This window comes from Montipora foliosa, chromosome 11, assembly GCF_036669935.1.
Source record: "Montipora foliosa isolate CH-2021 chromosome 11, ASM3666993v2, whole genome shotgun sequence".
Lineage (NCBI taxonomy): Eukaryota > Metazoa > Cnidaria > Anthozoa > Scleractinia > Acroporidae > Montipora > Montipora foliosa.
In genome coordinates, this window is record NC_090879.1 from 34,452,679 (window position 1) to 34,480,178 (window position 27,500).

Genomic DNA, 27,500 nt, shown 5'->3' on the forward strand with positions numbered 1-27,500 from the left:
CACACAGACTCGAACAGGCTGCGTTGTTGATCAGCTAAATGCTAGCATTAACAAAATTCCAACTTTTCTTGGGCAACTATGCCAATGTATCGCCACCGGGGAATGTTCTTGCGAAGCGCGGAAAACAGTGCTCATCGGGCACAAATGAAAAAATGAACTTCCGCGAAACTCAAAAACTACTAGTGGCCCAGGAAGCACCTCGCCCCAGTTGAACTACTGTGATCCTCCTGGGGGGCAGAGATGCCCTGTTGGCCCGAGAGACCCTCTTAACTTGTATGCAAATTGTCTTCTTCTCTCTCGTCCGCCTGTGAATCGTCGTTCCTGTCGATGCAGTGTCATCTAGTTGGAGAAAAACAATATCCCGGGATAATCACGTAAATTCCCATTCGCTATCTAGATTGGCCATGCAGCCAGTATGGTTGCTCTGATAGTGTAGTGGTGATCACACCCAACCGGTAATCAGGGGGACGTGAACGTTTTTCTCCCAATGAAAATGTCATCCAGGGGTTGTCCGTCCTTGGTCCCTTCAAACTTGATTAATTAACTACATTTCGCCGAGGCTTGGACTGTGATCCATTTGTGATCCTCCTGAGGGGCAGAGATGCGCTGTTTTACCTGAGAGACCCGCTTCACTTGTATATGCCAGCTCGGAGGTCTGTGACCTAGGTCACAGTTTTTCGCTATACGGACCGACCCTGGTAAATAACTTATTTATATTTTGCCTCTCTGAAATCACTTTTTTAATTGTTGACTCGCACTGCGCTTGATAGCGAATGCAGTATGCGACTTACAAACTAAACGTTTCAAAGAGAAATATTTTTCTGTGAATTCCATTTCCACGCCTCTTTTCTTATAAAAATCTTTTTTGAAACACTTACTTGTCCAAGTAAACGGATTGGGAGTCAAAAAATGGAAAGTTAAGGTCATTACACACGCTCAAGCAACCTGGGCTAGGATTCCGCCAGGGTTGTGGGCAAGATAGAAAAATCCCGCCCGCTCCCAGAGCCAATCAGATTGCAGGATTCGCAGAATTCCGCTCGCTCACGCATTGAAAAAAAAAATTTTATTATGGAAATTTGGTTATTTAACATGGCAAGCAATGTAACCACACTTAACTTTGAGTAAAAAAAGGTCATCCTCCCTTCATTATTTGTTCTTTTTTCACCAGTGAATCAGCGAAAAAATCATGCAGCTACACAAATGACAAGACTATATGCTGGCTTTTGAAGTCTTCAGCATATTTTGAAAACTCATATCGTGATTCATTCCACTTGACCACAAGTGGTTCAAAGTCCCAAACGTCAGGATGGCCAAGGGGTCTGTCCCAGCCTGATGTACTCCACTTGAAGACAGGCTGCTGGTCATGTGTCGGGCCACTCACTGCCAGACATTCGAGGCTTTTAATCATCTCCGAATTGGTTATCTGTGAAAAAAAAGGGACATGAAGACACCTATAATTGTAACCATACAGCATGCACCAAATGCAGGACTGGTGAATTTCTAATTGAAACATCAGACAGGAAATTATGCAATTTTTCAACCAAGAAGCTCTTTTTTCTAGTCAAATGTCTGACAGAGCGCGGCTCGACTCTGCACAGGATTGACCCTAATTAGATGCACAAAGATTTCAATTTGGAAATTGGTAGCAAATGATTAGACTCAAAGGGACACTTTGTGTTGGATGTCAAAATTGGATGTGATGTCAAAATTGTAACAATAATAATAATAATAATAATAATAATAATAATAATAATAATAATAATAATAATAATAATAATAATTAAGCAATTGAAAGTGAGAGGCATCCTATTCCTACCATCGCGGATTTAAACGGGTCTACTATTTTCAGAAAATTGGACCTGAAATGGGGATTCCATCAAGTAGAACTTTACGCGGCAGAATTACGTCAGATTACTTCCTTCATTACACACATCGTTACCAGAGGTTGACGTTTAGAATAACGTCAGCTCCAAAGAAATATCAGAAGATTGTCAAAGATGCCCTGATTGGCTGCAAAGGAGTTAAAAATATTGCTGACGACTTGAACCCTTACAAGAAGGGATCAACATTTTATGTGGCGAGACGCCCAAGAGAAATTCTTCCAGAAGTTTAAAAATCTGCCAACCCAAGCAGATTCACTTGCCTACTTCAAGAATAAATGCAGAACACGGATTGTAGACGACGCGGGTCCCACAGGCTTAGGAGCTGTTCTCACACAGATACAAGATGGCATGTGGAGAGTAATCTCCCCTGCATCACGAAATCTTACCGACGTGGAAACACAGGCGCGACTCCCAAACGGAAAAGGAAGAGCTTGCATTGGTATGGGCTTACGAGAGATTTAAGCTGTATGTATATGGTCGAGAATTGGAACTAGAGACCAATCACAAAACTCTGAAACACATCTATAACACGTCTTTCTAAACCGTCTGCACAAATAGAACGATGGGTCCTTCGCTTGCAGGGCTACAATTTCAAAGCGATTTACTGTCCTGGTAAGACCAACATTGCTGAAGCCCTTTCAAGGCTAACTTCCATGGATTAGAAAGATCCCAGTGGCGAGGAAGCAGACTTCGTAAGAGGTTTTGTACAAGAACGCACGCCAATGGTTATGACAGCAAGAGAAGTCGAAAGAGAGTCAGAAAAAGATCCTTAACTGTGTAGTGTTAGATACTGCATACAAAGTGGTGACAGGTCTCAATGGAAATTGCCTCATTACCTGAGCGTGAAGAATGCACTTTGCACAATAGGAAAGTTGGTCACGCGCGGAAGAAGGGTCGTTATCCCCCAGAGTCTTAGAAGTGAAGTACTAAGTTTAGCACATGATGGGCATCAAGGTATCATGAAGATGAAAACACAATTGAGAACGAACGTTTGGTGGCCCAAAATAGACTTTGATGTGGAGAAAATTTGCAGAAGCTGCCAAGTAGTGGGAGAATGTTGCCCACCTGAGCAAATGCAGCGTGTAGAACCACCGTCCGGACAGTGGCAAGATGTAGCCATCGATGTCTTACGTCCATTTCCTTCCAAAGAAAACCTACTTGTAATGGATTACTACAGCCGTTTCTTTGAAGTAGTTGTCATGCGCACAACCACCTCTCAGAAGAAGAATGAAGCGCTAATGCCCATATTTACACGGTATGGCTACCCATTCAGTCTTAAGTCGGTTAATGCTCCTCAATTTGTGTCCGGAGAATTTGAAGCTTTTCTAACTGAACATGGGATCGAACATCGAAAATCCACTCCCCACTGGCCCCCAAGAACCGAACGTTGTTGAAGTCACTTAAAATAGCTGAAGTAGAAGGCAAAACGTGGAAAGAAGAACTGAACAAATTCCATTTAGCAGACAGAACAACCCCTCACAGCAGTATAGGAACAACCCCAGCATCTCTAATGTTTGGAAGAGAACTTAAGACCTAGTTACCGGAACTACTTACCAATGAGAGTGTTCTGGATAAAGTAATTAGAGATCGTGACTGGAATCAGAAGCTTGCGACACGCTCTTTATAACCCTATCACTCCGAGAGAGAAAGCTCTTGTCAAGAACAGCAAGTCATCCGGAACTCCCAACCTTTGAGACCGAGCCTTCCACTGTTCAGACAAAGCCGGGAGGGACAGAAACTCTCCTTGAAATCAGCCGAAGGTGTAGTACACCGGAAAAGCAGTTTATTTTTCAAACCTTATAAAACCCCAGAGGAGCCGGAGGAGGACCTTTAGGTAGCTCAGAAACCATGCACAGAGCCACGGAGAAGGCCAAACCGAACTATACGGATGGCGGCTAACTTTAAGGACTTTGTTCCGGAAAGGTGAGTCCTTAAAAAAAAAAAGACTGTTGAGATTGTTTATGAATGTTGAAACAATAGACTGTTTTAGAATTTTGAACATTTTATTTTTTGTCATAAGAGACATTTGGTGATTAGGAGGCAGGAGGCAGTTATGTTATGTCGTTTCGCTCATTGTGTTTCATTGGCCCTGAAAAGCCCCTATGGGGAGAGGGGTCAATTGTGTATGTATTGTATTGTATTGTATTGTATTGTATTGTACTACATGATGCAAAGAAGTCGGGAAGCATGGCTGTTTGTGACTTAAAGTGTGCTAAACTAAAGTGTGACGAATCTGTTTATATCGCGGCCATGACTACATTCTGCCTTTGCAAAATAAATCTGAGAATTCCTGAGAATTTCTAGTCCTTTATAAGCCCTTAATTAAACTTTCAATTCAGATGATTATAAGAGACAGTTGCTTAAATTGTGCAAGTACACTGTAAGTACGAGGATCAATTTTCTTCCGACAAATTCCCAAGAGTTCTAACTCACCCTATCTGCCTAGTTGGCTTACTTTGTATTCCTAACAAAACTGTGTATTCATTTCACAAGCCCAGACAACTGAAAACATTCTTCCACTGCTCTCGGTCATGCAGGCAATTTGGCAACCTCAAAGTTCTATAACAGTATGTCAGAGTTGCAAGATGATACGCTGGCAAAGGTAAGTGGTCCACAGCACTTAGGGTCTGAAATAATTTGACTTTTATCTCTGTAGCAACAACGTAAACCTCTTTTGGCAGAAGTATCTGAGTTTGGGGAAATGGTTGATTTGAACAGAGGGGTAAATATTTGAGAACTTCAGTAATATACTAACTGAAGTTAGATAACAGTTTGATGCCACAGTACAGGATATTACACAACAATGTCAAAATAGATTACCTTGGCATCAGTTCCTCCATGTTTCCTGTGTCCTAAGGCTCCAAATGGATATTTTCCATCTGCTGGATTTAAGTCTGATCGAGAGGAGATTGCATTCTCGCCACTGTATGGTGGGGTGCAGTTACAACGAGCCAGTGGGTCATGTTTGTAGTCATTGTATCTGAATAGCACAAGACTGGAGGTTAGACAAAGTAGGGCGGTTTTCAATTGAGTGTCGAAAATAATTAGCGAATTGCTTTGGTTTTGCATTACTTCACTCAGTGATTGGTTCAAAGATCTCGCGCCACTTTTTCAACCAATCAGAAGTGAAACCAAAACTAATCGTGGCTCGCGCGTGCACATTTTCCCGCACTTTGTGTCGGCTACGTGTAATTACTTCGAGTTTTGATTGTTTTACTGGATTGTCTCCGTCCTTTTTGATTGGCCAAAGTAATTACTTTGGTTTTGGTTTTACGACACTCGATTGAAACCCGCTCTATAACTAATAAAAGGCCTGCAATAAAGGCACCGTATGCTTTGTAGTTGGAATAATTTGACACATTGCCATGTTCAACTTGACTGCAAAATTATCATCTTTTGCGTATAAAATAAAATAAAATATAATTTTTCTTCAACCTTCGATCGTCTCGTTAATATTACACGCACAAAATGGCAACTATAAATTTGTGAAGCCCAGAGCCCCTAAAGCAATGCTGCTTAACGTAAATTATAGTGGACTGGATGATTTTGAGTCCCCTTACAGAAGAATGAAACATCATATTAAAACAAACCTCATCAGTTTCATCATGGAATTCATATCAACCACCTTGTGGTGATCCCTCTTGAAGATCTGAGCTCGAGGTGATCCCTCATAACTGAACCATGAACCAAACTTTTTCACATTTTCCGTTCCACCACTCATGTTGAAAATATACGAAAAAAACCTACAAGTAGAAAGAGCAGCAGATGGAAAAACCTGATGGAAAAACGTGCTGGAAAACAAGTTATATTTTAAGACTGGAGTTTCGTGCTTCGTGCTCCATGCCCATATAACTTGCGATCAACAGCAGCCCCTTTTGTGAACATTCCTAGCTAGGGCATCAGATACTTTTAAATCAATAGCTTCCGTAGGTTAACTCTGTCCCAGAAAGTGCTGGACAACTATCTGATTACTTTTCATTTGCGAAGGAATCAAGAAAAATTTTATTAAGAAGTCATACACATTTGATTTCTTCGGAGGCCTTCAATTTGACATAACTCACCAGCCAGACCGGGCATTTAGAAGGACAAACTCTACAACGCCTTCAAGTTAACACACTTTGAGGGTGACACTTTGTGTCTGCCGGTCAGTTCTGACAAAAGGAAAGCGCCCTTAGTATCATATATCACCACTATTTTTTAATTGTTTTATTCTACCAATATTACATATCTATCAACAACCTTTTTAGTGTTGTTCCTTACATGACACGAAGTCATTGCAAGTATAAGTAGGTTTCACAAGTGAAGAGTGGACGTTTTGGGAATAAAATAATTAAGTTGTAATTTTTTTTCACACATGTAAACAAGGGGGGAATATTTGATATTTATATTATTGATTGTTTAAAGTTCTACGTTATACACTTAATGTATGGTCCCCAAGGAAATATTTAGTTTTGTTTTCCTGAGAGTCCTCATGTTTCCCGAAATGAATTCGAGGGAAACATCAGTACTCGAGGAAAAACAAAACTAACTAGTTTCCCAAGGGACCGGACATTAAGTGCTTTGTTATATATTTAGACTTTTCCTGCAACAATCGCAGCAAAACATCCGAAGCGGGCAACAACTGCGGAATTGTATCCTGGTCGAGATACATTTGAACTTGATCAGGGCCACGTGACAAAGAATCAACCAATCACAGTGCTCGTTTTGTTGAGCGAAAGTCTAGGTATACAACAATATAAAATAATTGATTTTCACATGATTATTATAATTATAATAATATTATTACAACAATCACATTCATGAACACCCTGGAGAGATTAATGAAAATATTATGTACAAGTATCATTAACGTGATTTTCTTCATAATACACCCCCCAAGATATTGATAAAGACATTTGTTGTAATCTCGACATAGTGAGTCATGTGCGTAGGTGCTGTCATGCATTAATCTAATATCATTCATTGTTGCTGCTTGCTCACTTCGCAGCAACATAATCTGGATTTAAGGAAACGTATTTAAGCCGCGACGAATTCTCTAATTCACCACTTTTTACCAAAACACATTTCGTTTAACCAGAATCCATTGCATTTTACCAGAATGCACTGCGCCACCATCCATCTATGGGAACATAAACTGATGGTTAACCAAGTTTCTAAACTGGATAACTACATGTATCCGATACCGAAGACAGGATCTTTTGGCTTCCCTGGGGACGTGGTGCAAAGTTAATCAAGCTTATCAGCAGATGACCCTGGATGAGGAATCTCCGAAATTTACAACGATCAACACACACAAAGGTTTATTCCAGAATAACAGACTATTGCTTGGAGTCTCCTCGGCACCTGGCATTTTTCAAAGGACAATGAAAAACCTCTTGCAAGGCATCCCTCATGTCATCGTCTGGATGGATGACATTCTGGTTGGTGGGTAGGATGACAACAATCACCTTGCCAACCTTAGAAGCAGTACTTAAAGAAGTTGTCCAAAGCTGAATTGGAGCTGTGGAAAGAGAATTGCTTCTTTTAACAGGGCTCGAATTTAAATTTGGATTACTAACCTTTTGGGTTAGTAGACATCTTTTTCACTAACCAAATTCTAAGCAAGATCTAAGCCTAAGCAAGATCCTTGTGGGACGCCTTGACACAGGGGGAACTTCTTGGAGAGACAACCATTGACAGACACTCGCTGGAACCGGTCAGATAAATACGACCTGAACCAAGAAAGCGCATTGTCCGTTACTCCACAGTCAGACTGGAGACGCTGAATCAGCTTATCATGGTGTATCGTGTCAAATGCTGCACTTAAATCCAATAAAACAAGCAGGGTGTCATGTTGCTGATTCATTGATCTCATGCTATTCCGTTGTTTTTCTCTGCTAACGTTTTACCACTCAATATGTTTTATTTTGAAAGAGTACGTTTTCTTATGCACGACATATTTACCAATTCTGCACCTCAGAATATCTGTGATCTTTTCATCTTTTCATCCGACGTTCATTCATATAACAATAGATTTCTGATGTTGGTAACTTAGCGCTTAGTGATCTGACTTCGGTTTTTCAAAAGGTAGATAACGCTATCCACTGGATAAATCACTATCCAGCATATAAACACCAGCAAAACCAATTGAGTTATCCAGTGGATAGCGATTTATCTGGTGGATAGCGCTATCCACCCTTTGAACAACTAGGGCCTGGTGTCGTGGCAGAAGGGAAATGTAGTTCAAACGACAGGCCCAATCTCAGTGCTAGTGGAGCTGGAAGACTGGGTCACAGGTACTTAGTGGTAATTGTTGGTAATTGATGCACATTCAAAGTGATGGACGTCCACATCATGCGTAGTACTACATCAGCCGCCGCCATTTTGAAGATAAGGCAAATCTTCGCAACCCATGGTCTTCCGGAAACCATCGTCAGCGATAATGGTCCAAATTTTCACAAGTGCAGAATTTGCGAAGTTCCTTGTAGGAAAAATGAGATTAAGCACACCAGCGGAACGAGCCATTAGAGCTTTCAAGGAAGGTGCAGAGAAGATGGAAATGGGAAACATGCAAGAGAAACTGTCATGGTTTCTCCTCAAGTTTCGTTCCACCACCCCACACTCAACAACGGGATTGACTCCAGCTGAGCTAACCAGGGGTTCTGGGGGCATTTTCCCCAGAATCAGCGCAGTGCAAGTTCAAATTTAATTTTTTTATACCGGTAATTATTTTGTTTAGTTATTGCATTTATTTCAACCAAACTAGGGAGACTAGAAGTCAAGGGGACCAGGGACTATACGTACGGTATATTGTAGCTGGGCCAGTAGGAGTGGTCCTGCAAGAAAACTGACATATCAGCTGACTCAATGATTCCTGGCAATTGCTCCAGCACATATAGTGTCCCAGGCTTGATGTCCTCACCAGGCGTAAAAAGTTTGTAATCAAGAATCATCCACTGCAAAAATCAAGAATTCAGTGATCAAATCTGCAAGCAATGCAATTTATTGTTATTTGATTATAATTAGCATGGATGTAATTGGCAAATGTAGCTTTCATCTAACCATAAATGAAATTAACTAACAGAACCTTTTTTTCTATTTACAATTTTGTTTTTTGAAAAAACCAAAAACGACTGAAAGACTCAGATAAGAAAAGATTTACAAACCTGGTTGTTGTAGCTGCTCCACCAAATCGTTTTGATTTTATGGAAATAAAAGAAGAATCATTAACTTTTTTTATTAATTGCCTAGTGCTGTGTATTCGCAAATAAACCGGGGACAGTAAAGAAGGCAGATCAAGATGGTGATTCACAACTTTTTAATCACTGAACCAAGGCCTCGTGTACAAGCCAAATATGGAAAAGGGATCATGTCACAAACTGCTAAAACAGGGAACCAAAACTGAAAGATCTAACACCTAGTACATAAAAAATGCGTTATACAAAAATAAATAGTAAATACAAAAAAATTACATGTTCTGGTGTAAAGAGTAGCAGAAAAAGAGGTTACAGTGCTTACGTTCCACTGTTGTACTTTGAAAACAACTCGACCCATTCTTGTGTGCTGCTAGCTAAGCGGTTGGCTACAATGACACGCATCCATTCCAAAACAATCCCTTTTTCAGTGATGTATTTCCACAAGTCTGGGTTTGAATTACCAATAGTTGTCTCCTGGGATACCTGTTTGTTAAAAATACAAAGTTGTGTAATAAGGTACACTAAAAAAAAGCACTGGAAGGTATGGCCTCAGTCTGAGTCTCCAATTAATAATTATAAAAGATGTATTGATTTGGACATTCAAAAGGCAACTGACCTCCAAAATTATTTATCACCACTTAAAATCTATCCACCGCCAACACTACATGTACTGTATTTAAATAATCATTTATCTCTAATTGAGAGTTCACTCTTTTTCCCACAAAAATGAAGCTTCATTTCTCCTTCAACAATTAAGCTGAGAAATCCATGAATATATCTAATCTTTATTTCAATGATGACTCGAGAAAAGTACTTTTAGATTCTAGCAAGTCAAAAACACAATTCCAATTTGCATCTGAAACTAGACTACTGTACCAGTATGTAACCACCCCTAGGTCTCAAAGCATGGTTGCAATACAATCATACTAAATATTGTACTAGTAAAAAAAGCTATCCTGCTAACCATTTCACTGCTTAACATGTAAAAATCATCTCCACTTGTCAACAATCCAGGATAGGATGAGAAACTCTGCTTTCTACCAGGAATAATGTTTTCTGCAAGAAGAAAAATTGAGCTGTTCTAAGCATTTAACTTATTAAAGACACAAAATAATTGAATAAAATAAATGTATAATTTACAAATTCTTATTTGAAGAGGCCCTCACACTTACTGGTATCTGGAAAATTTAAGCAATAGACCATTTTACATTTCTGTTCTTACTCCAGGCCTTTGAATAAAAGCGAGGCTGGAGTTGACCTTGGAATTTTCTATGAATTTTTGCAATACAGTTTTTCTGCTCCACAACCGGGTGAAAGGAAGACTGGCACTAGTGAAGTAAAACCTGGACATTAGCAACAGGGCAAACAAAGCAAAAGACAGACAACAACAAAAAGCGAAAGACGTAGTATTTGAAAACAGCTGTCATTCAGCTGACATTAAATTATCCAATAAGAGCAGTGACATACATAAGAGGAATAAAAGCAGAAATATTAATGGTTTTTTCATGACAGAAATTAATTGAACGTCCTTGGAACAAGAGTTGAGACCCAATAATCTCAATATTGACATACAGGTGTACGTTGTAATAACAATTATTATTATTATGATGTCAAGTCCAGGAGCTGATAATTTGGTTTTATTACATAAACACCAATGAAATACTATGTGAGCTTCCAAGGGAGCTTTGTTATCGGACAGGAGGAGACATGTTTGCAAAAAAAAAACACAAATGAATTACTTGAATGAAAAGCACTCATTGATTCTGTAGGAACTGAGAGTCAAGTTGAAAAACAAACTTTTGTCCACTGGCTGGCTTTTGCAGCTATGTGTGTATGTGTTGCCTTGCTGTAGCCGGAACAACCACTAACTCTCAAGTTTAGGAAGGTTAACATGGTACACAATGGGTTCTGAAGTTAGTTTGTCAACATCACAAAAACATTTGCAGAGGCAGTAGGCTAGCGGCAAGACTATTCTTGGGGTGGGGGATGGGAGTAAGGAGTGGGAGTATGGGGTGAGAGGTGGGGGTAGGTGGTGAGGGGTGTGAAGGGTTAACCGTAGCTGAAACAAAAATGTTAAACTTAGGCCTAAACACTATGCTTTAGATAATGATTAACCACTTCAAAACCTTACAAACCACTTGCTTCTTTCACATCCTTACCGGTCAATGCACAATGTCTTTGCAACACAAAGCAGCTTGAGACAATAATTAAGAAGTTATAGAATATTGACCATGTGGAAAACTGCTAGCCTAATATCAAGTATCTTGTGCAGTGCACAAAAAAGTGCTGGTGCCTCAAAATTCAAACAACAAAACATGTTTGCTATAATAGTACTATTCTGTAGGTAGAGGACAAATTTATCTTGACTGGCAGCACAACAAAGTACTTAACATAAAGTGCAAATAATTAATAGCGGAGGATCAGGCGTGCAAAGCACACCAGCGGAGCACCATGGGTAAGATTGACTGTCAGGGTGGAGGTGGGGAGGCAGGCCAGCCTCTGGGGACGGATGTCCAGCCGAGAGCTGCTTTGTTTCATTAGTAAGCAAATTTACTACGCTTTAGGTTCACTTGACTTTTTAATAAGTAAAGATTTTTGCTGTTGTTCTGAACTGAAGAGGGAGGGAATAAAGTTTGTCTGTCAAACGGAAAATGTTGTGAAAGAGATTAATGTGCATGTTAGTTGGTTATTGTTTGCAAGGCTTGTTTGTTTACTGATGTCAGCTCAGAGGTGTTTGATCTGTTTGATCACTGTAGACTGTACACACTTATGACGATTAACTTCGTACAGCCATTGGCAAAACCTTGACCGGACTGGATCGGATCGGACCGGATCGATAACAAAATCCCTGAAAAAAGTAGATGGTCACCAGACAACATGCTGAAGACAGGAGAAGTCGAATTCTGTGCCTTTCTCTCTTGTGTAGTCGTCTCCTCATTTATTGAGACTACTCGAAATGTTTTTTTTCCAGAGGTGATTACAGATTCCGAAGCAGAATTATGAAAGATACAATGTGACGAATTGACATCAATAAGTGAATTGCATATGCAACAGTCCTCTTCTCCAAACATGAAAACTGACAACAATTTTTTACTTTACCCCAGTCCCTGACAATTGCACAATAACTTCAGTTTTTTTAGTTTTATTATGTATTTTATATAAAATATCATAAAGTTATGCAATGCTCGCAGTTGAGGCGAGCAATGCTTACATGTACAAGTATATTCCAGATAAAATGGTTACAAATACATAACTACGCATTCACATAATAAATATACATGTAACATAATAAATAACATAAATAAACATGAAAAGAGTAATTTAAATTGAATAAATAAATGACTAACTACAGGAGATACTAAACTGAGGAGTCAAAATTTGCCAATATTATCGAAACATCAATGTAGTCATCATACATATTTTAGTAGTCTTTGGAAGAGGATATCATTAACATTATTTTTGAAGTCAGATTTTGACGTCTAGCGCACTTCACAAGAAAAGCTATTCCAAATTTTAACGCCAATTCATGAGAAAGATCTTTTTTGAATAACTATTCTCAAACGTTTAAGAAAAGAATTTCCTCTTTGCCATGATCTCGTCTCATAAGGATGAATATCAGCTTAATGGGTGAATAGGTTAAATATAATAGGAGGTGTTAAGTTGTTTGATATGTCGCGCATCATCATATCCACAGATTTTAAAATAGAGCATATCTAAAGGAAGATGACGAGATTTAGCAACAGAAAAGAAGTGTCAGTTGACGAAAGGAGAGCCCGCAGAATAGTTGGGATTCTACTCTAATATGACGTAATATGGATGTTTTTGCTGCGCTCGCCATCGTCAACTGACATTCCAGTTCTGTTGATAAATCAGGATATAGTGCAATTAGAAGCGACTGGAGTAAAGTAAAGAATTGTTGTCAGTTTTCATGTTTGAAAAAGAAGACCGTTGTGTATGCAGTCAATCCGCTTATTGACATCAAATCGTCACATCTTATCTGTATTCACCTTTATAAAAAAACATTTTGACGAGTCTCAATTAATGAGGAGACGACTACACAAGAGAGAAAGGCACAGAATCCGATCCACGTTGTCTGGTGTTATTGATCCTGTCTGAGTTTTGTCAGTCCAATTCGATCCGATCCCGTCCGGTCCGGTCCGATCCGATTCCGGTTTTGCCGACAGCCATTTCGTACTGAACCCTTTGACGCCTACACCAGCCTAAACCAGCCGGACTTGAATGTGGTACTTTACTCTGTCTAATGCCAGACAATTTTACTCATCAATGGGGAAACCCCAGGAGTCAATGGGTTAATGCAGAAGCATAATCATTACCATAAACACTATACACTCTTTTTTTTTATAAGAACCTTTTTTATAATAATGTTGATGCTGAGATTACCCAAAATTATAAGAATGTATCCAGATTGAGTTGATTGAGAATGTTTTTATTTTGGTGTTTGTATATGTTAAATGACAGCATGAAATAAAGGCAAAGAAATGAAAATCAACCCAAATACTTAAGAGCATAATTAGTATAAAATGACGATGGCTTTCTTATTGCATGACACATATCTCAGTTAATGAGGAGCGCGTACCATTTGAATGAAATTTTCGGTGAAAATGTTTCCACAAATAGTACTGCACGTTCTGTACTTTGAAAAAGAAAATGGGAATGTACCGTATCATTTCCCAGAAAAAACGGGTTGTTTCGGTTGAAAAACAAATGAAACGGTCTATTTTCTCTGGCACTTGTAATTGTGGACAAATCGTGGACAAATGGGACAGAAATTTCCGGGCATTCCGGTCAAAGTGAGAAAAAGGGAATGCCTGCAAAGGAATTACCTTTTTTCCGAAAATATTCCACCGGGATGAACCATTCCATTTGAATTCTCTCCGGAATTTCCGAAAATTCCATTCAAATGGTAAGCGCTGGAGCAGTTCTTGTTTATAATCATTACAAATGTTAAATTTCAACACCATCAGAGCAAGCACTTTGATAGGTTTCCTAGTCATGCTTGCAAGATTTCAGTCATTGAAAAACTATACCATGTCAAATTAAGAACATCTTTAAGAACGTTTTCAGCCTCAGAATGCCAAATTACATGACTTGTATATAAGAACGTTCAGCCTCAGCTCCAAACTGAGATGTTTTATAAAAAGAGTGTATAATTTGCTTTCTGGGGTTAGAGACGGGAGCTCCGCTTTTAGGCTGGGCTAAATTTATCTATTATATTAATTGACACCATTCACCTACCTTTATTTCCACTTAGAGAGAAAGGAACATCAATCAGCTTAAATACTCTCAGCAATTCCTGATAGGAATCCCACGTAACTTGGGAGATGTACAAGTCTTTGTTGCCAGGGAGAAGCTTAATCAAGGCTGAACAAGAGCCTGTGCCAGGCACATGATGAATGTCCTTTTTTCCTAAGGCAGCTGACAAGGCCTCAAGGTCACCATCAGCTTGCATTAGACTTGAGAGAAAGAAAAGGGTAATGTACATATTAGGGTGCAAAGAGAAGGTGTCTGCAATTGGAATCTCAATTGCTGGTGGACAAACAAACAAGGTAATAAAAGATACCAACATGGCAGCAATTTCATAACATGAAAACCACCTCTTGGTGAAGTGTTAGCAAGAATTCTGAAATGTGTCTAATATGACATGTTAGCAGATAATGCAAACATTTAGTATCTGCACGGACAGATCAACATAAATCCTGGTCAACAATAATGTCGCATGACCCAGAAGTCAAGTTAATCATCTTTCTTGTACATATAATTCTATAAGGGAGAAATCAGCAACACTGACACGTTTTTAACACAACTATATTACAAGAGTGCAGACTCTACAGGACTTATGCCAACTCTCCTGGATACGGAACAAATCTCCTGGTCTCGTGAACGGGTCATCAAATCTCCCAGATAAAAATGACTTGGAACCTTTTTAAGACTTTGCTCCAATGTACTGTCGCCTCAAATTGCATCACCATGTTAGAAGTACTTAGATTTTTTCAAACTCGTTTCATCATTTCTTAATCAATTTCTTCATCTTTGTTTGTTATCACGGCCATATAACGGATTGTTTGATATTGGATCTCAGTTTAACCAACAAACATTTTTGACATAAGTGCCCTAGGCCTGTTTCCCCACAAATTCACAAAGGCGGTAGATTTCTGAAGGAGCTGCTGGGTTACAGGGGATGGGTGTGTCCAGTCATAAAAATGACTGAGTCACAGTTGAGTGTTGAGATTCAACAGAGGAATGCACCCATGGGACAACCAACACTACAGTAAATATGACTTTATAAAGCACTATACTTACAGAAAATCAAAATCTTGAATTATAGGGAGACTTTTATTGCTCAAGTAGCCTTGTTTTATTCCCTCAAATTGACGAAGAATCAGTTCAACCTTTGAACAATCAAAATTAATAAACAATTTCCATAAATTTTCAATAAATAAACTTGAACTTTTCATTGCAAGACAATATTGTAACCATACTATAATAATCATTGGAAATAATATTAAGTTAAGTTTTTCCATTTAGCTCTATGGGCCATTTTGAGTCCTGAGGGACTGAAAACTTTTGTTTTGCACCCCTTGAACTCGCTTCCAAACACATCAACTAGAGGCTTGGGGTACAAACTCTATTATTGACTGTGGACACCGGGTAACAAAAGTGCATAATATAAGAGGAAGTTGCAGTTCTCTCTAGGGGTCTTATTGTCAACAGAGTTTGCATCATTGTTACGATGGTAACAAGGCTATTCTAGGGGCGCACTCTACAAACTGAGTTTCAAGATAGTTAATCATGTGAGTCTGTGGGGCAAAGGACAACCTAACAGGAGTACTTCATCCCCACAAATACACAAGTGTATTCTCCATTGACAAACAAAAACAATTAACAACAAAAAGAGTGGCAAAGGTACAGGTAACATGCTTAGTGGCATGTCTGATTATTGAGTTTTTGTGAAACTAATATATTGATCACCATTGACGTAGTGTTTTGATATTGCCATAGGGGAAGTCACAATTGATGGAGCAGTAGTAGCTGCCCCTATCCTACAACTATGGCCAGCAAATTAGCATGGATTAAAGCCTGACTGAGAAAGGGGCTATATAAATATCATTCTCTATAGACTAAAAAGTTGCCAGTAGCTTAAGATATAGAGTTTCACTGTCTTGGTACACTGTATCCCAAAGCCCCAAAGCCTTTTTTTTAAACTGATTTTTTCAAATACGAAATATTCCTTAATGACACCAATGGCCGCATGACGTTGCATGTTATATTATTGGTTGATATGTTTATAACAGTCAATAATTAATTGACATCAATATCAGTGCGTGTGAAAGATAAAAACAGCATCTTCAGTTTGCATGAGAAAATTACCAAACTTTAGGAACAAGAAAAGACTTTGGTACTTCATCGATATCTAATAAATAAACTTAAAAAATATTCTTTTTAATGTTTTCACTTATTTTCTGTGCGAGTTGTTTAATAGGTTTTGGTATGGATCACGAAGTGTGAGAGTAGGGAGAAATAGGAAAAAAGTGTAGGGGCTATAATGCCCCCCCCCCCCCCCCCCACCCCAGCCCCTCCCTCTCCGCAACTCCTGGTCTTAAAGTGGTCAAACAGTGCCTACAACAATGCATCTTCTGTGAGGTAAAAAAAAAACCTGTCACTAACCTGGTACCAATACTTATCACCAGGGTTGTCTGCAATTTGAGAAGAAAGCCATTTCAAGTTCTCACCAAGGAACCTGCCCAGCTTCATACAGAAGTCTATATCATTCTCACAATAACCAGCAAGTGTGTTTTGGTAGTTTTTGTACATCAACTCCCCAGTGAGGGATCCCTCTACTAACCCTGCTGCCATGGCTTGGAGTTTGTCAGGAAAGGAAGCATTTGTGTGAATCTCTAGAAATGACCATCTGATGAAACATTAAACAAAAGCATTCAAGACTCTTTATTAATGTGCCTAAATGCAATTTAGGCTAAGTTTAACTCAAGATGGTGTGGGCCAGTGGTTTCCTGTTCAGATTATTGGGGGCAGTTGCAGGACCCTCACCACGGAGTACAAAGGTTTTTACAGTATTCTTACATATGTCAGCACTTTTCACTCATATTGAGTTGTGTAATTTTGCATTTTACAAATTTTCTACTACCCTTCCTTTGGTCAGTACAGGGTGAGTACATTTAATTTTTCACTGGTTAGCAGTGTGGTGGTCTCTGGGTGAAGGGTACTAACAGGGTTGTCTTCAAAATTGGTTACCCACTGCAACCAGTTGTGGGACCAGACACCCTCGGTTCCTCAGGCACCTCCCCAATGCTCATCTGTGTCAATGACTTTAATTTGTATTTTTGTTAGCAAAATATGCAACAAAACTGACCCTGATGTCCCAATTACCACAGGAATCCCTGCAGTTTTTCTGTTCCACATCCTTTTGATCTTCACTTTGAGCATGCATATGAACTCTCAAATTCCCTCTGGAATTACTACCACTTCATTGCAATGGTACGTGCTGATAAGGGTTCACCTCAAAAAGGATATAGTGCAAAGTTGCAATAAAGTTTTCTTGACTAGATCACAGATGGCTTGAGCTCAGATGGAGAGCTAGGTTCAAGTCCCATTCAAGTCTGGGACTGGGGCGCGTTTCTCGAAAGTCCCGAAAACTTTTCAGGCCCGAAAAGCCATTTGCAAAACTGCCAACCTCTTGGTTTTGAGAGCCGATCTTTCAACATGTTTTTGAGGTAACAAAAAGAAAAATAACTGTGAAGTTTGACCACTTAAATCCTCTCCGTTCTTGAGATACAAAGAGAATTGTGATACCCGAAAATGGCCCGCAAAGTTTCAGAACTTTCGAGAAACGGGCCCCTAGTGTATGGGCCTAGCTACAATCATGGACAAAAGTGTTGGGAAGGTATCATCACTTTGGAGATAACTCCCCCGCTCCCTTATCAATGTTGGATTTTCTACAAAACAAAATGGTGACTTTTCTTTCAACATTGAATATGGGGGAGGGGGGCCACAGAAGCATGGCATTTCCTAAATAGTACAGCTAATAGTTAGAATACTTGTATTAAGTGTAAAGTGAAGTTATGCACGCAACCTTCCCAAAAATTTTTGATCAGGATTGTAGGCCCTACCAGAGGACATGACTTCAGAAGCCAAGGTTACATGTGTTATTCAACCTTTGAAGGCAATGGGCTGGAATCCATCCATGGGCTCAGGGTTTTGGGGCAATAGTACAGAGAATCCAAGAATTCTGGAAACAATTTTTTTTGTGGTTAGCAGCATCATCTTTGGGCTTACACCTATAAGTTGCAAAACATGGCTCAGCTTAACTAATGATATCCTTGGGCCTTCAAAATTTGCTGATCTAGCACTGATATCTGAAAGCTGATGGATGAAATGAAGAAGGGACATTGCAATAATAATAATAATAATAATAATAACTTTATTTATATGGCACTCATATCCTGAGCTCATGGGGCTTTACAATGCATCATAAGCATGGAATATATTTAAAATCTATTTACAATCCATATATTACACGTCTTAAAATCATTTTACAAAAACAATGACCCACTCGCTAAAAATAGCCGGAAAAGATATGTTTTCAATCCTTTTTTAAGACCAGTTAAAGATGGTGACTTACACAAACCTAATGGTAGCAAATTCCACAGTTTAGGGGCACACACTGAAAAGGCCTTGTCACCATAAGTTTTTGTGAATGATCGAGGTTGTTCTAACAGCTGCTTAGATGAGGACCGCAAGTTCCTGGAATGCCATTGATAACTAAGTCTGTCCACCAGATAGCTTAGTAGGTGAAAGGTTATTAAGTGATTTGAAAACTAGCAAAAGAATTTTGAAACAATACGATAACTAACAGGAAGCCAGTAAAGGTCAGACAAAACAGGCTTAATGTGATCAAATTTACGAGTCCTGGCAGCAGTGTTCTGAACGTATTGAGGCTTCCTCAACTGCATTTTCCTACAACCATAGAGCCAGGAATTGCAATAGTCTAGTTTAGATGTTATAAAAGCATGCACAGCTGCAATTTCGCTAGACTTCTGTATGAGACATTTTCTTATCATTGATAAGTTCCTAAGCTGGTAAAACGATGATCGGCAAATGTCTGAGCACATCAAATAAAATGTTGTCATCAAGTACTACTCCTAGACTCCTGGCATTAGCGGTGGTTGTCAGCCTCTCGTTACCCATACTGAAGTAGCTGAAAAATGAATGAAGGGTGTAGTTTCTAAAGAAACTGTGGTGCTGCGTCGGTGGGGAAGTAGTATACAAAAATTTGGTTTTATCAACAGAGTTGATAATGTAAATTGGCCACTGTACAGAGATTCTAAAAGCTTTGCTCTGACGAAGGGCTAACGCTCGAAACGTCAGCTTTTAGAATCTCTGTACGGTGGCCAATTTACATTATCAATTCCGTTGATAAAACCAAATTTTTGTATAGCTGAAAAATGGATGAGTATGGTACTTCGAGTAAACAAGCACAGCCTGATGGTTGAGAAACTAGCATAAGAGAGGTACAGCTAGTGGTTAAGAGAACTGCACTGACCTGTTTGTGTTCAGTTATGAGTTGACAGATTGATTGAAAGAGGAAGTGTATGTAGTTCAGAGTTGAGGCACATGGCCTGGAGAACAAAGTAAGACTTTATTTTATTTTTAGGTAGCTTGTCCAAACTCAGGTCCAGGGGTTTCGGTAAAATTGATATCAGCGGCTGGTTTGAGCAGAGTAACCAACGTCCAGCGCTTCTGTAGAAACCTGCCTCACCTATGATCCACTCTGGAGCCATCACCAGAACCATGCAAGCAGTCACATTGAAGAGTCTCACTGGGCTGAAAATGAAAGCAAACCACCTGCCATACCAGAATCCCTACTTGACCAGAGCCAGAGCCAGCCCACCCCTGAATTTGAAGGGAATAATGCAATGTCCCTAGCACAATCTGTCCAGGACAAGGCAGAGCCCATCCCAGCCTTCCAGCCCAGACGTTCTTGAAAGCATGTTCGCTTAACACCTGATTGGCAAAATTTTGAGCTTTGATTTTTATCCAAAGGCTGTTAGGTTTGGATTTAACAGTCTGCCATTACTCACATTCAAAACTGACCAATTAGACCTCAGAGGGTTGGATCTAGGGAAAAGTGACATCATTTACTCACTAGCTAAAATTTCAGCGTGTAAATGAAACTTATTATATATATGCAAAACACAAGGTTAAAAATCCGAAAGCCTGAATCTCCCGTACTGCATATTAATTCAGCCGTGTACACACGCATTGCATTCTTAAACCCGTGTGTCTTTGACGTCATCTTCTCCTCAACCCAAAAGTTAGAAGTGGCGGACCAAGAAATAACAAAATTCCAGTTAAAATAAGCAGGTGTCTTTTTAAAATCAGAACTTAAAACTCGGGTCACTTAGTGTTTAGTTAACTTAGTTTTGAAATCCAAAGAAAAAAGAAGAATTATTTTTTGGTCGTAGTAGCAAATAAAGGAACAACAAAGGACATCCTTCCTTTAAATTTCCCACAGCAACGTCAAACATTGACAAAGCACCGACACGAGACCTTTTAAAAATTCAGACAAGCGACAAGCGACACTGGACCCCCTCCCCTCCCCCTCTTCCCTCCCCCACTTCCCTCCAGCAGGGCCTCATACATGTAGCGTGATCCGACTGGTGTCTTGGAGCGGAGCTTCAGTAAATCACCTTTAAAAATTGTTACAAAACAGGAAAAATATATGTATGTTCTTTCTCGATTTCATTATTTTGTGCTCTGATTAGTTAAGTAAGTGAAGATTATCACTCTATCGCTCACCCGGTGGAATTTATCTCATCGCGAAATGAGCCCCAAGCCACCACATCAACATCTCCCACTTGTGACGAGAGTCCAGGCCGCACAAGCAACGTCTCACCATCAGAATCCAGCACTACGTGCACAAATTTTTCCTCTCCATTAATCTGACTAATGCAGATGGTGATGTAGAAAGCAAGCAAAACGGCAAAAAGCCCAGACAGTTCCCTAAAGAGCGCCATGTTCCTCTTGCTGTCAAAACACTGAAGACACGTCACAAGAATCACGAGACAAACACGGGTCACGGGAGATCGAAATCGCCATGGTAGACTGCTCGTGTCACGCACGCTTCACACGAGCGAGCTGGACCCAGCCTCGTTCCCAGGACCTTTTCCCTTCCCTGGCTTGGGGGTGGTGGCACCCGCAAGCCAGGGAAGGGAAAAGGTCCTGGGAACGAGGTTGAGCTGGACCGTCTGAGAATCAGGCTACACTTCTGCAGGCCCCAGTCGTTCAAAAGATGGATCCCACCGGGTAAATTTCTTTTCGTTGGATAGCGCAATCAGTAATTTACTGGGGGATAACGCTATCCATCGTTTGAACAACTGGGCCCTGGAACCCACCCCGGGGGGGGGGGACTCCCATATGAAACAGACGGGGATGCTCGTCGGAAATTTTGAATTTAACCCCTAAAGGAGACCAATCTAGGCGTGGCTTAAGCAAATTTTGACCCCTAAAAGAGACCGTTCAAAAACACAAAAATACGACACGCAATGAGTTTTAATGATAAAAAGGCATAATCATCGAATGCTTTTATCTAAAAAGAAAATTTAAAAGGAAATTTGACTTCTGTTTCTCTTCGCGTAATTCTGTGTTACTTCGCGGAACCCTAAACGAGACCTTGGTGGCATAAAATATTTGCGCTTTGCCCGGAACACCCTAAGCGAGACCAAAATCCAAAATTTACACCCCTAAGCGAGACGACGAGCATCCCCGTCTGTTTCATATGGGAGTCCCCCCCCCCGGGGAACCCACCAGCGTTGTCTGGCGGGAAGTTAAATGGCCAGCAGACTGCATTAAAGGGGCTAGGTCACGCAATTTTAGGCAATTTCAGCACTGATCGAATGGTCATAGAATTAACTAAAATATCAAATAACTGTTCAAAACTATAGAAGAACTCTAACAAAACACAGGGAAGCCAAGAAGGGATATGGATGGACAAAACTGGAGAGGACTGAAATGGATTGAATTTGGGTAAATTTGAAAAACGTTGGCCCACCTTTTTTCAAATTGATATCAGTCTATATCAAAATGTCATTTACACAGCTGGAAAATCCTTCTCAGTTGTTATGTGGCCGTGATTTTGCAAATGAAAGATTCTTGCTCTGCCAATTTGACGTTTAGAGCTCATAATTAACAAAATTAAACAAAATTACCTAAAATAGCGTGACCTAGCCCCTTTAAGGGTGTGTTCGATTGACCGTATTCTGGAATAGGAATACATGGACTGTAAGTTAGAAATCCTTCGTTTTTACGGAGATTCACATTAAAAATTTCAAATATCTGCTAAAATGCTATTTTAAACATATTTTTGGTATCCTTGCTGCTTCGAAACGCGCCAAACATACCGTTTTAATCATCACTCCTCGTATTCTTATTCCGGAATAGGGGCAATCGAACGCGCCCTTAGTAAAAAAACAGAATACCATAAGAAATCCAAAAACAAGCTAAGTATGCTTTTTAATATGTCGTATAACGATGAAAGAAGATAAAGAGAGCAAAACAGCAAGCAGGCAGTGATGCTCAACTTAATTGAAAGAGAGCGACTGAGAGCACAAGAAAACAGGCCAGGGGCGTAGCCAGCGGGGTTCCTGGGGTATCCGTGACCCCCCCTTTGCGACAGTCACAACATAATACAAACCATATCTGTGAGACTGGAACAGAGTAATTTATGTTACCTGCAACTTAGGGGGTACTTCCATGAGGCCGGGACGAACTCAGACCGGTATGAACTTGTACCGGCGTGAAATTTTTGCAGCTGTTTGTCATTGCTATTGTTATTGTTATTATTGTTATTGTTATTTTTAAATGCGCACTAAGAACGTTTCTATTATTATTATTATTATTATTATTATTATTATTATTATTATTATTATTATTATCATTATTATTATTATTAAAAGCCTTGTCTGAGGAAATAAGAAGCAGGTGGAAACTTTCTTCAAGTTTTTTTCTTTTCTCGGCCGTGGGAAGAACGAAGGAATAGCGCCACGTGATCGGTATTTTCAAAACCGCAGGGCCACAAAAATGTTATCTCGTGATCAGAACTTTTTACTCGCAGACTGAAATCAACGGTCCGTCTGAGATCGATAGTATGCAGCTATTTTGTATTTTGTATTTTTCAGCTATATAACAAGAATAAATAATAATTAAGGAGCTCCGCTTTTAGGCTTGCGTCAATATTTGTTATGCAACGCTTTCGAGTGGTATACCGTGAAATATCCTGCTCGTCATTTGTATAGAGTGTTATCACACACGTGATCAGTAACCTTGTTTTTCCACCGAAACAAAAGAAAATATTGCAGGATAAAAGAGCTCAGTTTCCGGAGGATTAGTGGGAGACACCAACATGGCCGCCGTGACGTCAAGTGAAACGCTCTATTTTCTTTGTATACACACTTGCCTAAAGGTTCGTGTGTATACCAACATATTACAACTGACGAGTGGGAGATTCCACGGTATTCCACTCGAAAGCGTTGCATAACTATTTTATACATGATGCATAGAAAAAACAGTGACCAGCAAGGCACGTTGGGGAGGTTGGATGTGATACCGTTGAATTGCACTGATCGGTGGGAAGGTTCGGTGGAGTACTGACTATATACAACGGCTTTCCTTTATTCTGATTGGCTGCATAAATATTTTCTATGGCATGGTATGAATGTACTTATGTTAGTTTTGTCTGTACTTTGTTTCCGTTTACATTTCCTCCACTTCATCACGGTCTGGAAAGGTAGTGGTCCGGGTTAAATTTCGGCGCATCGATATTTTGTTCCCTCAACAAACCAAACAAGTCCCATTGACTTCGATGCGCCGTTGCTATGGTTACTAGAAGGGAGCTTACGCGAGGACGACGACGACGGCTACGCAACGAAACAGCGCCTTGCACGTGCGTTTCGCATTTTTTGGCACATTATTTTGCCGTCCGCGTCCTGACAACGACGTGATATGGCCAAATTTGAGGTTTTATAGAGGAACGTACTTAAGAACCTGACGAAACATTGTTAATTTAATTTTCTCCCCAAACAACCACACCGGTCTTGCCAATTTTATTCTTTCAATGTTGATACACACTTTCCATTCCGAACGACTTGGGGTTATAACGAAACTTTTACAATAACGGGAAATAATATTTTTGGATGACGTTCTCGTTGGCGTCGTCGTAGCCCTTGCGTAAGTTCCCTACTTAAGCAACGACGACGGCGACGGCAATGAGAACGTCATCTCACAACATAAATTCGAGTTCTTTTAATCACTTCGTGTTTTAACTAAGAATTACAATTTTCTCGATTGTGATTGGTTTAAAACACTCCTATGTTATCGGACAGTTCAATTAGCCAATCACATTCAAAGTTGTAGTTTAAATCAACCAACCACAACCTTGGTTTCAATCACCATAGAAACAGTGTACAGACTCCTAAATTGGGGCTTTCTTTCTTTCTTTCTTTCTTTCTTTCTGCCAGAGCAACATTAAACAATTTACGCCTCCGTTGTCAGTTTTTCTATGCAATTTTCCCCTTTCTTTCATAACTTGGCTCTTCTTCTTTTCTTGGAAATTGTAATTTTTATGATGAAGAGGACTGAGTGTCGTCCAATTCGGTCCGTAATCATACTCGTGAAAAACAAATCAGACTCCCACTGCGCGGTCCTCCGATTTTGTTATCACGAGTGTAATTTATCCTCAAGTGCTGACGTTCTCCATAAAACCTCAAAAGAACGAAAGTGAAAAAGGCATGTGCAGGGCGTGCGATGCTATTGATTTTCCTCGCTAAATATGCAAATTTGTGACGTTTTCGTTGCCGTCGCCGTTGTCGTTAATACTTAAGTTCCCTGATAATAAATATTGTCACCATCAGCGAAATCTACCGCAGCATTACTAGCAATTAGTTACATTATGTTACTTAGAGCAAGTTTCAATGGAGTGTCATAAAACCAACAACCAAAGTAATTACTTTGGCCAATCAAAAAGGACGGAGACAATCCGGTAAACCAATCTAAACTCGAAGTATTAAATTACACGTAGCCGACACAAAACGCGGGAAAATGTGCACGCGCAAGCCACGATTGTTTTTGGTTTCACTTCTTATTGGTTGAAAAAGTGGCGCGAGAACTTTGAACCAATCACTGAGAGTATCACTGAGTGAAGAAATCATAAAACAAAGCAATTCGCTTATTACTTTTGACAGTCAATTGAAAACCGCTCTATGTCCGTTCCTTTAGCAACCACCAAAGCACTTCCATCGCAACCCTGAGATGACAAAAATGCTGGCAGCGGCATAACTAGTAGGTTCGTTCAAGTTTCCGGCGCTCACTCGGCTTCGTTCCCCCTCAGTGCGGGGAAGTTGGTAATCGAGCCAGTTCTCAATTCAGCGGCTGGTAATCGAGCCAACAAAAACGATAATAGGGCATCCTCTGGTGACAAGAGTTGGAACAAAAGTTCCTTGAGCTCACTTTATCATATATTAGTATCACCCAACTAGTGGACTAATGCAAATCCTGCATTTTGATTGGCTACGGTACTAGATGACTATTAGTAATAGTCCTCGAGTATCGAAAAGCATAACGCTTTCTTTCGTTTCGTTTCGTCGTGTCGTATCCCGGCCAAATAAATATTTCTTCAACTTGCATTCGCTACCTTTGTTATTGCCTTTTCTGTCCAACTAGTCGGGTGATACTAAAACAATTGGACCCTTCGCCCTCAAGGGCCACGGGTCTAATTGTTAATTAGTGGCATCCTCGTCTCGAAGAGGCGAGGGTTATCTAATTACTTTTGACACTCAAAACTGTGTAACCCAATCCTGGAGTGGCAGTTTCTGTTGCAGGTGGCGCAGACGTGCCTTGTGGAACCGCGCGCAGAGGCTGCGCGTTCTTTCCTCGCCTCTCTCTTGCATGTAGCCTGGACTCTAGCGTTCGCTTCCGCCTTTGAAACTCCCGCTTTGCCGCCATGTAACTCGGTGTTTGGCGATGTCCTCCCATGCACTGGTGTCGATTAGTGCAGATCGCAAGTCTCGTTTGATGACGTCCTTGTAGCGCAGCAGCGGTCGACCAACGCGACGGACGCCCCCCAGCAGTTCTCCATAAAGGAGTTCTTACGGCAGGCGGTCAGGCTACATGCGATGTGCATGGCCGAGCCATCAAAGGCGTCGCTGAATGAGCAGTGATGGCATGCTCAGAGAGCCAGAGTGCGCCAGGACCTCGGCGTTGATGACTCTGTCCTGCCACCTGATGTGCAGCAAGCGCCGAAGGCAGCGGAGGTGGAAACCGTTGAGTCGCCGCCCTTGTCTGGCATAGGTCGTCCACTACTCGCTGCCATAAAGGAATTTTGTCATCTGGGTCATATAGCATGGATCATAATGCGTGCTTAACTCAATTTTTAACAGGTCCTTTGGCATGCCGCGGTTTCTTAGATATGAAGCCAATCCCCTCAAGCACTCTAGACAAGAGTGGATTTAACAGATATCTATTTGAGCTCTGTAAGAACAGGAGTGATGTGATCAAATATACCGCGACGAACGAGTTATGATCCTAGCTGCCTATAGATGCCAATGTGATGCGCCCTTGCATCCCACCTGGTTTCGATTTCGGATTCCCGGGAATCCTCCTCTGGACTGACTAGCATAGCAAATCACATGTAACTCGATGCTCAAGGAGTAAAGGGAAGGCTTCGATGGAATGTTTCATTCAGTTGTCTCCAACAGAAGGAAGTTGGCAACGAAATTTTGCAAAATATTCGAAGGGGGATTTGTTTACCTGGATAACTTTTGAAGTAAGTGAGGGGGAGATTTCCTCATTTGTAATGAAAGACTTGCTGCAATAATTTTGGAAACAGACGAATTCAGCAACGGTAGAGGCCAATTTACCTTGTGTTGAGTTTTTTTCCTTTCTTAGTTCCAAAGGCTTGCACCCGAAGGTTGTTTAACTCTGGAAAACAAAAATGTGCAAGATACAAGATATCCCCTTCATCGGTGACGTTAATTGGGGACAAAAATATAATGCACTTTTCAGGTTCTGCCGCCCAGGGTTAAGTGTTAGTTCAAAATTATGGATATTATAAAATTGCTCAATTTTCCCTCAGTAGCACATTATTTTTCAATGAAAACAGCGAGACTCTTGTTGATAACAGGTTGAGTTACGAAGAAACCGTGAATATAATTTATTTTAGTTTCATCAGTTGGTATTGCGAATGACTTTCAATTAGATGTATGAAACTATATACTTTGCACGATTCGAATTGAACTGAAAGTCTAGAGTCTCAACACAGCCCAACCATAGGCAATATGCTGCGATGTTTCAGCCATGCATTGTAAAAAGATGTCGAGTGAAGGTATGATCCTCGCAGTTCAGCTCAGTCTTC

At 40.3% G+C, this 27,500-nt stretch overlaps 1 protein-coding gene across 1 annotated transcript; it reads right to left on the reverse strand.

Moving 5' to 3' along the window:
- Positions 1 to 834: 834 nt before the first annotated feature.
- LOC137976274 (putative phospholipase B-like 2) lies at positions 835 to 21,146 on the reverse strand. The gene is made up of 11 exons (XM_068823570.1): positions 20,894 to 21,146; positions 16,745 to 16,988; positions 15,380 to 15,468; positions 14,315 to 14,532; positions 10,023 to 10,114; positions 9,381 to 9,541; positions 9,029 to 9,041; positions 8,667 to 8,818; positions 5,474 to 5,626; positions 4,704 to 4,863; positions 835 to 1,423 (listed from the first exon to the last, which is right to left on the reverse strand). The coding sequence occupies exons 1-11, from the start codon at positions 21,109 to 21,111 to the stop codon at positions 1,193 to 1,195; spliced, it is 1,731 nt and encodes a 576-aa protein (XP_068679671.1). The 5' UTR covers positions 21,112 to 21,146; the 3' UTR covers positions 835 to 1,192.
- Positions 21,147 to 27,500: the final 6,354 nt, after the last annotated feature.